This window comes from Numida meleagris, chromosome 2 (assembly GCF_002078875.1).
Source record: "Numida meleagris isolate 19003 breed g44 Domestic line chromosome 2, NumMel1.0, whole genome shotgun sequence".
Taxonomy (NCBI): domain Eukaryota; kingdom Metazoa; phylum Chordata; class Aves; order Galliformes; family Numididae; genus Numida; species Numida meleagris.
Genome location: NC_034410.1, coordinates 141,075,062 through 141,089,927, shown reverse-complemented (window position 1 = coordinate 141,089,927; position 14,866 = coordinate 141,075,062). Strand labels below are relative to the sequence as shown.

The following is a 14,866-nucleotide window of genomic DNA, read 5'->3' as shown; positions in this document are numbered from 1 at the left end:
CCAACCATCCACCTACCCCCAATAACCCCACTCAACCATGTCTCTCAACGCTATATCTAAATGTTTCTTGAACACCTCCAGAGTCGGTGACTCAACCACCTCCCTGGGCAGCCCATTCCAGCGCCTGACCACTCTTTCAGAAAAGTAGTATTTCCTAATGTCCAGCCTAAATCTCCCCTGGTGCAACTTGAGGCCATTCCCCCTCGTCCTGTCACTAGTTACAAGAGAGAAGAGGCTGACCCCCAGCTCACTACAACCTCCCTTCAGGGAGTTATAGAGAGCAATAAGGTCTCCAAGCGATAAGGATCATGAAGGATTTTAATTTCATTCTATTGTTAAAGGTGCAATTCCTATTATTCTTTGAATGTTTTTCTTTTTATTCATGTGTTTCATTTTAAAAATACTTATATTCTCGCTGTTAACATATATTAAATGTGTTGACTATATCTTTCACTTTCTAGGCTCCTTTGTCTTTGTAAAATTATTTTGGTTTGTACTATAAACTTTTTCTTCTGTCACAGAAGTGTCCTGTACTCTTTTTTTTTCTTTTAATTTTTACTTGGCTTCTAATTAGGTGCATTAAAATGAGATTAAATACTAAGGTACTATCCAGGAAAAAGGAAATAAAGTGAAATGTACTGAATTTCAGTTTTACATGAAGTTGTTAAATTCATTATTTAATTCAAAGATATTTTCATGTGTGACCTTACTTGCTTCTATGTCATCTATAGATCATAGAATAGTCTTTATTTACAGGTCCACCAGTATTTTTTCCTAGGGGGTATGATTGTCATCTATTACTATATATTTAATGCGTTGTTTTCTCTTTGTTATTCAGTATATGGTCCCTTGTTTACTGTTCATTTTTCCGTATCATCCCTGGAATCAGTTGTTGGTTTTTTTTTTCGGATATTTTTCTAATGTACTTCTTAGTTGAATGTGAAGATTTCACAAATATATATATATTTGTAATACATATGTTAATAAATAACTATACATATTACCCCTTACAAACTTAGTAATATTCTCATTTAAGAAAGGGATAGATGAGTTACAGTTGGACTATGAAATTAAAAGGGAGGGGATTAATCAATAATGAATGTTTGGTTTGATATACTTGAAGTTTCTCTTTCCAGAGTAAATTAATATTTAGGTGATTACCTTCATTGCTAAATGTGGATGCGTGACATTGAATTTTTTCATCCAAATGTTTAGGGAGGGGAAAAAAAAAACAGAAGACTTAGCTAAACAATCTCAGTCACATCTCAAAATGTGCATATTTTTGCTTCTTTTAGTGAAAGCTCTGTTGGATAGTATCCGATCTTTTTTGCATTAGACAGCCCTTTTACTTCTGCTTTTAATGGAGACTTATAAGTACACATGGCATGTATTCTTTTGTTCTGAGTGGATGGCAATAAGTCCCAAAACATAAGCAATAAAGATTTGTTCAAGGATATTATGTCCAGACTTATGAGTATAGACAAAACAGTGTCTTTTTCCCTAGCCTCATTTGGGGAACCAATTCAGCAGCTTAGTTGAAGTTTTCAGGAGTAGTATGAGGCAGAAACTGAAAAATTAAAATTAGGTTTTGAAAACTTAGTTTTTTAAAGGTGGAAGTAATTGGATATAGGATCTCATAGTAGTAGGCATCAAGCACTTCTATAACTCAGTAAACCAATAATTCTGTCGTGTAGTTTAAGCAGATGTTTGATGTGAGTACTGATATCTTCTAGAATTGTACTCATCATTTTATGCACATGCACCTGTCATTATATGCATACGAGTTTAAAAATAGAAACTGAAATAAGTGAACTATTGATTGCTGAGTTTAATGTTTTATTCAGGCAATGCAGCAATAGGACAAATTTTTAAAAAGGTGTATTTAGATTAGTCATGAAGAAGAAATTCTTTATCATGAGAGTGATGAGGAACTGAAAGAGGTTGCCCAGAGCAACTGTGTATGCCCCATTGCTGGCAGTGTTCAAAGCCAAGTTGGATGGGACTTTGTGCAACCTGATCTAATAGAAGTGAGACTGGAAGTAGATGATTGTTAAATGTCCCTTCCAACCTAAAGCGTTCTATGATTTACACTCCTGTATTATAGATAGAGCAGAATATAGTCAAATATTAACAAACTTTTTTTGTTCTTTCTTTTAGGAGCCACAAAAATTGTTCCAGTTGAGGCTGCTCCCCAAGAAAGTGAACCCACTACTCCAGAAACAGTGGTTCAAGACCCATCACAACGAAGAGGATATCAAGAATATGCAATTCAGCAAACTCCATATGAACAGACAATGAAATCAAGCAGGTAATTTTGAAATATTTAACTTTATGTTCATACAAAATATTTCATTTTCATTAAAATCAATAGGGAAGCTTTGTATTCATATTTTCTGAGCCTTTTCAATTAAAGGACAGCTGAAAATACTCTGTGCATAGGTTTTAGAATTTAAAAAGCATACAAAGAGTTATAATAAATATAGGTAATTATTTGTGTCTGCTATGAATATCTTTGAAATATCTCGTACCAAGTTTCATTATTTTAAATACAGCTATTTTTGTTTCTTTTCAGGTTGGGTCCAACTCAGCTGAAGATCTTTACGTGTGAATACTGCAACAAGGTGTTCAAATTTAAACACTCCCTTCAAGCACATTTGAGGATTCATACAAATGAAAAACCTTACAAGTGTTCATACTGCAATTATGCCAGTGCAATCAAAGCCAACCTTAATGTTCACATGCGGAAACATACAGGGGAGAAGTTTAGCTGTGACTATTGTACATTCACATGTCTCAGCAAAGGCCATCTTAAAGTCCATATTGAAAGAGTTCACAAGAAAATTAAGCAACATTGTCGCTTCTGCAAAAAGAAATACTCAGATGTTAAAAACTTGATCAAGCATATCAAGGAAACACATGACCTTCAAGACAAGAAGGTGAAAGATGTTTTTGATGAGCTTCGCTTGATGACACGAGAGGGCAAAAGACAACTTCTTTATGACTGCCATATTTGTGAACGCAAATTTAAAAATGAACTCGATCGAGACCGTCATATGCTTGTCCATGGTGATGAAAGGCCCTTTGCTTGTGAGCTCTGTGGTCATGGAGCCACTAAATACCAAGCTCTTGAGCTTCACGTTCGCAAACACCCATTTGTCTATGTGTGTTCTGTGTGCCTGATGAAATTTGTCAGTTCTGTAAGACTCCGTGCTCACATAAAAGAAGCACATGCAGATTTGCAGGAAAATTCTGTTTTTAACAGTTCCATCAATCAAAGTTTCTGCCTGCTTGAGCCAGGGGGTGATATACAGCCAGAAGCACTTGGTGAACAGCTATCGCAAACTGCACATGAATTAATTGTCATGAGTACTAATGCTGTTAACACACCATCTACTTGCACAGATGAATCAGTAGCTGCAGATGTAAACCATAATGATCAGCATAATGGTGACTTAAAAACTAATACCGTTCCTTCCTTAGAATGTGAAAATACTCTGGTAGAGAACGTAAGAGAGACTGTCTGCGAGGCATCAACAGACACAGCAGTCACAAACGTTCAATCCTGTGTACTGTCAGATTGCTTTCTGCTGAAAAATGGTACCTCTGCTCCTGATGAGTTAAAAGATTCTGCTGCAAATGGAGAGGAATGTAATCACTGCAGTTCTGTAAATGAACAGGGTGAAGAAATACAACTTTTGCTCTCTGAGGATGCGAGTTTAAATGTGAGTCAAAACAGTGCAGTGACTGAGGATCTTTCAGTTTCTGAAGAGAAAAATCAGTCTGTTCCTTCTAGTGAGTCAGAAACAAGCAATCCATCAGTTCAGAACTCAACAGGAGCCACTGACCCTTTGCTAGCACCAGATTCTAATGCAGCCATCAGTCCACAGGCAGCCTCTTCTAATGCAGATAAATCAGATAATCGGAGCGGAGCTGTTGCCTTTATGCAGATCTTGGATAGCTTACAGAAGAGACAAATGAACACAGAGTTGTGTGAGAGGATAAGGAAGGTTTATGGAGATTTGGAATGTGAATATTGTGGTAAGAAGCAGTACAAAGATGTGGGGTTTTTTGTTTCCTTTTTTTTTTTTAATGTTATATGATAGGCCATCTTTTCTACTTCTCTGGTTTAAAGCTTTTGGTAAATTTGTATATCTTTGCATCAGTACTAATTTTGTAGTTTGATATAGACTATGGAGTTCGGGGTATTTTACCTTGGGCTGTATAAACAAAATGCAGTGATTCAAATCTCCTCATAAAACAGTCGTGGAATGTAATCCATTTTCTGTTGATTTGAAATTTGCTAGAACTGGACAGATTCTTTTTGCCCATTTGCCTCAACCTACCTCAGAACTTTCACTGGGGCCAAGCACAGCAGACATAGGTGTCTGTGATGAGCATTAGCCAGTCTGTGCTTTAACGCTTAAGCTTCATTATTGTCTCAGTGTAAAATTCAGTCTCTATTGTAAAGCATGGGAGGATGTACAGTCATATGAATTATGTACAATGGATATGTGTGCTGGTATATTTTTGTAACTTGTTTTGAACTGTCTTCTCTGACATGAAAATTTTCTTTATGTGCTTTAAGATCAGCACTGTTCTGATTTTAAATGATTTTTGTATTTATTGAAGTGAGAAGACTGCATCCCCATTTATCCCAGCTGCAAATTTTTGAGCTGACACAGCTGGAGTGAAATAATTGGGATCTTTCTCATGGTCTCCCTTTTTAAGAAGGGAAAGGAGTCAAAGTTTTTGTTTTTTAAATTGTCAGTTTTAAACATCATAACATATGTTTAATTTGTATGATTTTTTTTTTCTTTTTGGTGCCATTATATCAGAACTTTTAGGAAGGAATAACATGAAAGGAGGTACTAAAAAGATTTCTGACAACCTTTTTTACTGAACAGTTGAATTCAGAGTGTTTGTGTAGGAGAAGAGACATAAAGGGCTTCCTCACTGGAAAAAAGATCATTTATAAGTACTGAAGTTGCACTTGTTAGGCTGTTTCAGGATGTATGGCACAACCTTTTTATACGAAAGTGTTTTTGTTAACATTTTTGTTAGTAGAATCTTTAAGGTAAGTTTTTTGTTGTTGTTGCAGTCAGAAGGGACACAGTTCAAACAGCATGCTTTATCGTAAGAGAAAACTGGGTATGCGTTGGAATTTTCATTTACAGTTGTTTAGAAATCACTTTCTCCATGTCTGATTTTATTTTCAGGCAAGTTATTTTGGTACCAAGTGCATTATGACATGCATGTTCGTACGCACACTCGAGAACATCTATATTATTGCTCCCAGTGCAGTTACTCTTCCATCACCAAAAACTGCCTTAAGCGTCACGTCATTCAAAAACACAGTAATATTTTGCTGAAATGTCCTACGGAACATTGTGACTACTCTACTCCAGATAAATACAAGCTCCAGGCACATCTTAAAGTTCACTCAGAGCTGGTAAGTAACAAAAAGTAACAAAACAAGTAGTATGTTTTATCTCAATTCAGCGTCATCTCCTTAGCGTTTGGAATCGTGTGGCAATGCTGGAAGATACAAGAGCTCTAACCTGAGCATGTGAGCGTTTCTCTCTGCATGAGAAATCTTATATGAGCTAGTTTCATGACCTAGAGCAAGTACGTGTTTAGAATCATAGAATTATTCAGGTTGGAAAAGACCACTAAGATCACTTAGTCCAACCATCAACCCATCACCACTATGCCCACTAAAACATGTCCCTCAGTGCCACACCTACTCTTTTCTTGAAAACTACTAGTAACGTTGACTCCACCACTTCCCTGAGTTTGACCACTGTCGTAGCTTCCTGTAGAGTATGTCAGAACCCATTTTCTCCCTTCAGTTTTCCCAGTATTCTCAGATTCTTTGGGTCTTGAAAGACTGAAGTGCCTGAATCTGGTATGGTTGTTTCTTTACTTCATTCCTTGGAGGTGAATCCCTTCCTTCTTGGAGAGATGACTGTGGTAAAATAAGTATTTATTTCTCTCTCAATTATTAGAGACAAGCTTAAATTACTGAAAAGCTTTTTTATTAACATTGTTTTGCGATACTGCTGACTAGTTGCAGCCAATCTGTTTGACCAATCACCGTTTTCTTTAGTGGTTACGAAGATGAAGAATTCTGATATTGAAGTTTCCCACCTTAGTCAGTAAACCTTACACCCACTGCAGTTGCTTTTTTGCATTAGAAGAGGTAGAACTGCTTTCAAGTGCCCTGACTGCATGCTGGACAACCCTCTTTCTCTAGAACACTGCTTGATTATATTTCTCTGATCTAATGTTATCACATGAATAATGTAGAATACACCACTTACAGGCATTTTTCTCCTAATCACATGAGAAAATAACATCACAACAAATTAAAATAATGTGATAAGTGTTGGCATTGCATTTTTTAGGTGAAGTGTGATGTTTGAATTAAGGATTCATGGTAATTTTTCCCCAGATGTGTACAGTTTCTAGCTACTAAAGTAGCATAGCTGCTTTAAAAAGATGTTTACATATCAGCCCAGTGTTTTCAGGTCATCTGCATTTTGCAGGTAGGCTCCTGGCCACTATTTCCAACAACTGAAGTTTTGAAGGTATTCTTACTCTGGTTAAGTAATAGCCTTTTGGAACTGCAGGCCAGCTTTAAAAGCCAAACAACCAAACAAACCATAGATCCACAGATGAATAGATGACATAAAAAAAGAAAGTTTTATTTCCCCCTTTATCCCACAACATTAGTGATATTTTAAACAATCTGAGTTTATTGTGAATTATATGGAAAACCCATGAAATAGACCTTTTTTTTAGGCTGTTTTTGAAATTTATTAAGTTTATAATGTGCACCTGATGGGAAAAATCTTTGTAAATGATGTCTGAGACTACTTTAACAAAGAGCCTAAAATTAGACTTCTGTGTCCTTGTACTTTTTTTTCAAGTGTGATAAATGTTCAACAGCTCCCACCGGGAGCATCATTTTCATGACACTAAATGGAACTGAGAAAATGCATTTCGTAATTAAAAACATTGTGAAAGTGAGCTCTTTCAAAATTATGCTTAGTGGTGCTTACTGCAAAATCTATTCGAGTATTTAAATGGATTGAAAAAATCATTTATTAGCATTTACTCGGTCGCTAACCTTGGCAGTGCTTTTATTGGCCCTTGTGCCCGCTGCTTGATATATTTACTTAATGCATACCTTCAGTAAATGGGGCTGCTCATCCAAAATAAAAAAAAAAAGTAGGCACAGACAAATACAGAAAGCTACTTTAATGTTAGTTTTCATTTGCAAAATTAATACTTTAAACATATTAATGTTAAAAGTTCCCCAGTGATAGCCTGTATGAAAATCTCAGTTCCTTTTACGAATGCACGTATTTCATTACATTGTTCCTGGCTGCTTTTCAGCTGGATTCTTGTCTTATTTGGTGAACAGGAGAAATGATTATTAAAAAGCAACTTTCTGCTCATCCCTATCACTCAGTATATAACACCCATCATTGGCTCTGTGCCAATGAACATCACAGAGAGGTTTGTTTCTGGAATTATTTTAAATCAATAAGCGATACTCCAGGATAAACATGTCTGGAGTTCAGATCCAGAACACCTACCTATACTTTGGTGACTACATGTACATCATGTACATTTCTGGATGCAAAAATTGTTATTTGGAATGATGCTCAGAAATGTCATTATGCTGCTGACCTTTTGTATAATAGCATAGTTAGAGCTTTGGGTCGTGAGATACTTCTGCTCTTGTTTCTCATTTCCCTTTCCTGAGGAGCATCATTTTCACACTGCTGATTTGGCTGTGATACTTCTACATCTGGGATATTGCCACTGTGTAGTCAAGAATGCAAAGTAATGGACAGAGAAAGAATTAACCAAACGTGTGATTGGCCACTCCGTTGGAAAATGGCTTTTGTTCTTGATCCTGGCTTCCATAAAAAGATTCAGCTGGCCATTTATTTTTCTAAGTAGTTATTTCATGAAAAATGCATGAAAGCATTGCATGCAGTTGCTTATCATGTTGTGAGCTGTAATAAAATCTGTCTAGCCATTTACAATTTTTTATGTAATTTCCTTCATATGTGTGTGTAACCACTTTCTGGGTACATCAGCTCAGCTTAACGAAGTTGCAGCTTAATAGTGACATCAGCTTAATTCAGGAATCTTTTTAGAAAATTTCAGTTTGAACATCATGACAGCTGTGGTGAGGATTTCTACACTTCTTCACACATCAGAAGTTTAACTCAGGAGCCCTGTTTTATGCTGGCAGATGTTAGTATTTAAATTTTTGTTGATTTGAGTAAGTGCAGGAGTAGGCACTGTCTCTCTATTGCTCTACATTATGGAATAATTATTTTTTTTGCAATTAACAATGAGAACTTTTGCTGGCAGTACTCTTAGACAAGGGCAGATGCACAAGAGTTCAAGTTAGCTCATTCCTTACTACAAGAAGACTTTTAATTGCATGCCTACTGCAACTACAGCTCCAGGAATACTATCTGAGGATATAGTAACACTGGAAGATGCTTGACAGTGTTTGCAGGACTATAGCCAGCTTTATCCATTGCCAATGATCATCGTGTGTTTTCTTCCACATAAAAGAATAATTGTCTCAGCTATGGAAAAAAATAAAAAGACTAAAAACATTCAAGTACCAAACTATCAAAATGCATAAAGATTTAAATACTGGAAAGGAAAGAGAAAACAGTGTGGGAGGAGAGTTAAATACAGATAAAGTCATTTTAGGACTGTATGTACTGCTTTGCTCTTTACAGTGTTTTGATTTGATTTTGAAGTCATTAAAACTTACTGTCATGCTGGCATAGACACCTTCTGCAATTTGTTTCTTTCTTCAGTCATCAACTTTTGTGCAGTACTTTGTTTTTCACTCTTTTGTTTTTAGTTTTATTCTTTATTTTACTGCTCTGAGATGCACATGTTATTTTTGGTGTAAAATCATCTTTGTCTTAACAAATTACTTTTCACATCTTGTGTAAAATCTTGTATTTTTTCAATATGTTCAATATAATAAAGCAGGATGAAACAGTCAGATACTGCAGTGTGGGGAGGAAATGATGCTAAATGTCTCTTTTCCTAGCTCCTTCGGCAGCTCAGTTCATACCATATCAGGAGAATATCCTGCTGACCATTAGCTACAGAAAAGCTATTTAAGAAAGAGGAGTGGTAATGGCAGAAAAATATTTTTTAAGCCAGTTTAGTCCATTTGGCTGGAGTGCTACACTCACCTGGCTGCCAAGCTGGGAGGCCTTGAGCAAATGAGAAGCATTTAATTTTGCCGGTGGATACTAATATTTTGTGGAGCTTTGTTTTATTTCCTGCTCATAAAATAATGTCACTGCTAATAAAGAAGCTGAGGGTATTGTTGATTTCTATATCACATTAGTCTGATACGGGCTTGAATGATTTTTATAATGGCTGTGGTCTTAATTTTACACCACTAATAAAACTAATTACCAGAACTGCTGGTATATCCCATGAAGTTATATTGATATATAGCACCATCACATGTTACTCTGTGTATTTTTATAGGATAAGATCCTCGTGTCTTCAGAATGCCTCTTTATTTATGAGCACGTTAAAGTAGGCTGGTTATGTTCCCGATGTTTTGCAGTATTGGCAGTGTTTGGCACTGCTTGATTAATTAATTAAACTTTATAGTGGTCCATTTTTTAAATGTTACATATCCAGAGGGTTTCATTTTTGTTTTTATGGCTGTATACTAGTACATCTACCCACTGAATTATCTTGAAACACAGGCCTCAGAGAAACAAAATTCTCTTTGAGGCCTGTATAATATAGATAGATATTGAAATCCTTTTTAAGCACAATTTTAATTCATTTATATAGAGAGAAAGGCACTGTGACTCCTCTGTAAATTTATAATGAATGATAACATAAACCAAGAAGATTGTGTGATAGTAGTAGACTACTTTTTTCACTGGGTTTAAGAATATTTATGAACATTATTCCTGATTTGTGGGATGTGAACAGTACTTTCAATTAAAAAAACCTAACTTTTCTTTGGAATTATTTTAAGTTTCTTGTATATTCTCAAATTGGCTAATAGGGGGTTTAAGGAAGCCTCAGGAAGTATGGATGTGACTTTGAAATTGAAGTCGTTGATTGGATTATGCAGCTGATCTCTAACAAAGGTAGATCTGTCTTTCTTGATACTTTGCTTCTGTTTGCATCATTCAAAGACCCTCAAAGGCATCTAAAAGTCAGGCAGTCTGATAAGGTGCAGGATAAATAACTTCTATTCATAGCGGAGGAAAACTTGCATGCTGAGAATGTGATGAAGGTATTACTACAACCTCAGTGTAAGTCCTTCAAAGTGCCTCTGTCACTGCCTATGACAAGGGCGATCAGGAGAGCTAGCGCTGTGGTGGAGGGATCTCTTTTGGGTCTCTGCTCAGAATTGAAACCTGTTACTCCACAAAAGACACATTTTTGAAGATCATTTACCATAGAACTTGGTGTAGAAAACTTTCTTACTACTCAAAGAAACCTGTTTGGATTATTTTTGTTATTGATCTTGTTTTAGTTTTGTTTTCCATAAGCATGTGGGAAAATATGTTCTTGATGCCTGTAGTTTCATGCTGCTCCTCAAGAGTAATTGCAAGAAAGTAAAGTTATCATAATTACATCATAGACGTAATAAGAGACATAATACAAATAGGTCTAAAGATTTATTTTTATGCGAATTAATTTATTAGTTTTCATTTGGGTAACATGTATTCATGTAGAAAACCAAAATCATCAGTAGCAGGTTTAGAGATACATAATTTAGAGGTACATAATTTGAGAGATACTACTTCCCTGAATTAACAGCTCTTTTCTTGAGAGCGCTTTGTCAGTATTGCACAGGCTTCTTAAATCTCTTCCTCCAAAAACTAGCTAGTGTTCTCTGCTGTTACCACTTCATATGAGGTTCTCAGGGCCCCAGATGGTGACTGCCCCAGCCCTATCTTAGCAAGATACTCTACTCAAGGCGTTAATCTTCTGTGAGCTGCTATCCCCCATCCTTGGCGTAGTTTTTCTCACAGACAACTTTCTGGCAGTGCAGTCAGAATTATTGTTGTGCTATTGCCATATTAACTACAAGAGTTTCTAGCCCATTGTCATGGTTTTATGATTTTCGGTTATTGGTACTCCACATCATAACATCATGTAGTGAATGTACCTGGTTCTCAGAAGAGAAGGACTACTACATTCCCCACGGCACTTCGCTCCTTTGTTACCATTTTCCAGCCGGAGGGAAAAGATAAAAGCTCACAGTATAAAAACTTGCAGATCACGAGACCTCGTCCCTTTTTCCGCCGTCTCTCGTCTTGGCAGCACCTCGCTCTCCAGCCGTCTTATCGTCGGTAGTAGAGTAAGGCCTACCTTGATTTTGGGACATTCTCTCTCTCTGTATTGGATTTATCAGCTTAAATTGTAATTATATTGTATTATAGTGTGTTGTTTTGCATTCCGATATCTTATTTAGTTAATTAGTTTGTTTCTCCTCAGATTGTTGCCGCTGTTCTTTGCTCTCAGGGCCATCTCCCTACCCTTTTCCCCTTTTCCCTTTTCCCCGGGATGTGGGCCCGTGGGTCCCCCGTCCCCTTTGTCACAGAATCGGGCCTAACGCCTGTAAACCGTTGACACCCATATTCCACTGTCATGAAATTATTTATTGCTATTTCAGCCAGAGTTATTTTTCTCTCAGAGATAAATGATACTGAATGTGAATACCCATGAGATGATCTAAAACAATTTATGATTAAAATCCTTCATTTTTGCTTTTCTTTTAAGAAGAAGTGCCCATTTATAACTGTGGCCCTCAGACAGTACTAATCTCTTTGTCCTATTTTCCTGTTTAGTCTCAAGTGAGAAATTGGTAGAGTCTAGGATTCTTACTCCATTTACTTGCACATTTCTCTTTCATAGCATAGGGATCGTTTTCTTTTTGAAACAGTAATCTTCATTTTGTACTCTTCAAGAAGTTTTCTGTCCTCCTGAAATAACCAGTAAAATATCTGTTCTATAGCTGCAACTCACCTTTTACAGTGATCTCCCAGTGGCTTGGTAGATGTACTACCTGGTGCGGGATGTGTGTTATCTGCCTAGTTGTCAGGACCAACTAGACTTTCTTCACTCTATCTGTTGTTTTGATACACCTCTCATACATTAATCTGGTCAGAGCAGAGGTGTGTAGGTGACCTATGCGTCAGAGAAATCTGGAAGTCTTTAAGTCAGTACAGTAGAATAACGTTTTATTGGTAACATGTAAAATCCTGCATATTTATAGTGTTCAAAATGTAGACTGAATAAGTAATGGCATCTGTTATTGTTAACTCTTCTGCTCAATTTCAGGCCATTAAGCAGTATTATAAAAATATATACTGGTGGATGTCTTCAGTATAATGAAATCTGATCCTTAGATTTCAGACTGGAGAATTTGTGAAATCACTGAAAAAACTGAATAGTCTTGCATCTGTCTAATAACTTTAGTCTGCTATGTGACTTTTCTCTAAAGTGTCAACCAGAAGATCATGCTTACATTTATTGTGCATTTTCTCATGTATTTTAAGTTGGAGCCCTACATTCATGAGGACTAATGATGTGCTTAGAATTCTTTTATATTTCTCTTTCACTTATTTCACCATAAATATCTTAATTTTTTAAATTAAAAAAAAATCCTGAACTGTCAGTTGTAACTTTGTTGAGAGCTGTGTGTTACTGAATAATGACATGGTGATTACACCTGTGGGCTTAAAATACAATCTCTCTCTTTCTTTCTTTTTATTTCTCACTTAAGGATAAAAAGAGTTATTCCTGTCCTGTGTGTGAGAAGTCATTTTCCGAAGATCGACTTATAAAATCGCACATCAAGATAAATCACCCTGGTAAGAAAAAATCAGGGACATTTTCCCAGTCTGTTGCAATTCAAGGATAAACTTTAGAGCGAGCAGTGAGATGTGGTTACATTCCAAAGAAAAAGTCTATGTCTAATCTAATTTGTTTTGATTAAGGATTTTATTGGGTTTGCAGATGTTAGAATTTAGAGTGAAAAAGTTATTGTTCTGGATATGTGAGGTAAGTGTGCTAAGCGATCTGTCTTCAGCTGGCAAAGAACTCATTTCCATCCAAAAGATGACTTAAGTGAATTCAAATTAAGTATCAACATGTCCGGAATTAGTTGCATAGATATTGTGTAACATCACATTAGATAAAAAATTCCCATTGGCCATACATTAGCTGACAGAAGTGAGTTTATTGCATATCATTTTGTCTGTAGGTAGTTCATTGTGTTTGTAGATAAATTCGGGTGAATGCAGAGGTCCCTGGGCTGACTCTAGGCCTGCTCAGTTAGGATGTGACCAGGCTTTATCTCTAGGGCCATATGAAGTCTGCAGTAGGGCTGTTACTATAACCTAGTGTAAGATTCTATGGCCAGTATTAGGCTGGATCCAAGCAAACCACTGCAATCCATTCAAACTCTTTTTAAATCTTGCTTTCTTTTGCCCTGATTTATCAGTTCAAGCACAGTGGCAGTACTTCCTTCATCAGTGTTTGTATAATATTGGATAGAAAGACTCACTGCCACTGTGGATAATGAGAGAGTTGACTGTGTAGGCTAACATACTTTAATTAGCTCATTTTATAGTGATGCTTACCGCTTGATATTATTTGTTACTTGTAGGAAAATACCAGTTGAGTTTGGGAAAGAAAAAATCCAATTGAAATGTCTTTCATAGTCTTTGTCTGAAATACAACATAATAGCTAAAGCAGTAGTTTCTTATCTTCCTACTGCCACTAGATAGTGCTAGACTCGTGTTTTTAACAATTTCCTTTGCTCTAAGTTCAGACTACCTCCCACTTCAGCTCTCTTGTTCCCAAACCTCTTTATTTGCAGACCACTGTACAATGGTGTGCTTGGTGGTGGGTTTGTCATATGTTAGGGGACATATCTCGTGCACCAAATTGAGATGTGGAAAGGCTTTTATGCTTTACTGTAGACAGTAGATCTGTCAATCAGTAAGCACAGAAATTAAAGCTCAAGAGCTGTGGCTGTAAAGCTTTTGTGTTACCTCAGCCAGGGAATATATGAGTCCTCTCTAGATAATGTAGTCTGTGAATTAGCAATGTGCTGTATATTGTGCCCTTAAAGCTTGCCATTGGTCTGCACTAGTTCATTGACTGCTGAATTATTAGTGTATGCTGTGCTTGGAGTCCAGAAATACCAGTTAATGCTGGAGCTGTCCTGTGCTGAACTCAGGAATTTAAATGAACAATTTGGTTTGTATCTGACTCCCTCTAAAAGTACAGGATGATTTTTTTTATTTGGGAGACTGCATTCTTTTAAACTCTTGATTATAATAGAAGTAAGGTTAAAAAATGTATGTATGTACATCCTATTATATGTATCTTCATTTCTAATTCATATATATGAATAGAATTTGTCTAATAAATCTGGTATTTTGGTGTTATATTTCCATGGTACTAAAGAAATACATCTAAGATATGCCCATGCAGTTGTTATGCAACAACACTATTTGAATATATTGAGCAGCTTTAACGCACAGTTCTTTCTGCTGTGCATGCCATCCTTGTAAGCAGGAGGAAATCCTTTATTCTTTCAACATACTTAATTACAAGCCAAATAAATGTAAGGAATGCGTTGCTGTAAATTGTCAATTACTGAATGGAATGAGTGCACTTGTTTTTAAGAATGTAAATGGAAAAGAACAAAGATGAAAGAAGAAAACGGATACTGTTAAAAGGAATTGAATTTTAAAACGACACATCAAAAATTAATTTAAACTGAAACCATTTCATATTTATCATTAAAATGTTATT

The 14,866-nt window shown here is 36.2% G+C and overlaps 1 protein-coding gene across 2 annotated transcripts in view; it reads left to right on the top strand.

The window, feature by feature from the left end:
* Positions 1-14,866, top strand: part of ZFAT (zinc finger and AT-hook domain containing) — a 129,279-nt gene that overhangs the window by 79,789 nt on the left and 34,624 nt on the right. For both annotated transcript variants that reach the window (XM_021386724.1, XM_021386723.1), the window contains exons 6-9: positions 2,158-2,308; positions 2,573-4,038; positions 5,217-5,449; positions 12,824-12,911. In XM_021386724.1, coding sequence (XP_021242399.1) covers positions 2,158-2,308; positions 2,573-4,038; positions 5,217-5,449; positions 12,824-12,911 — 1,938 coding nt within the window. The remainder of the gene's footprint in view (positions 1-2,157; positions 2,309-2,572; positions 4,039-5,216; positions 5,450-12,823; positions 12,912-14,866) is intronic.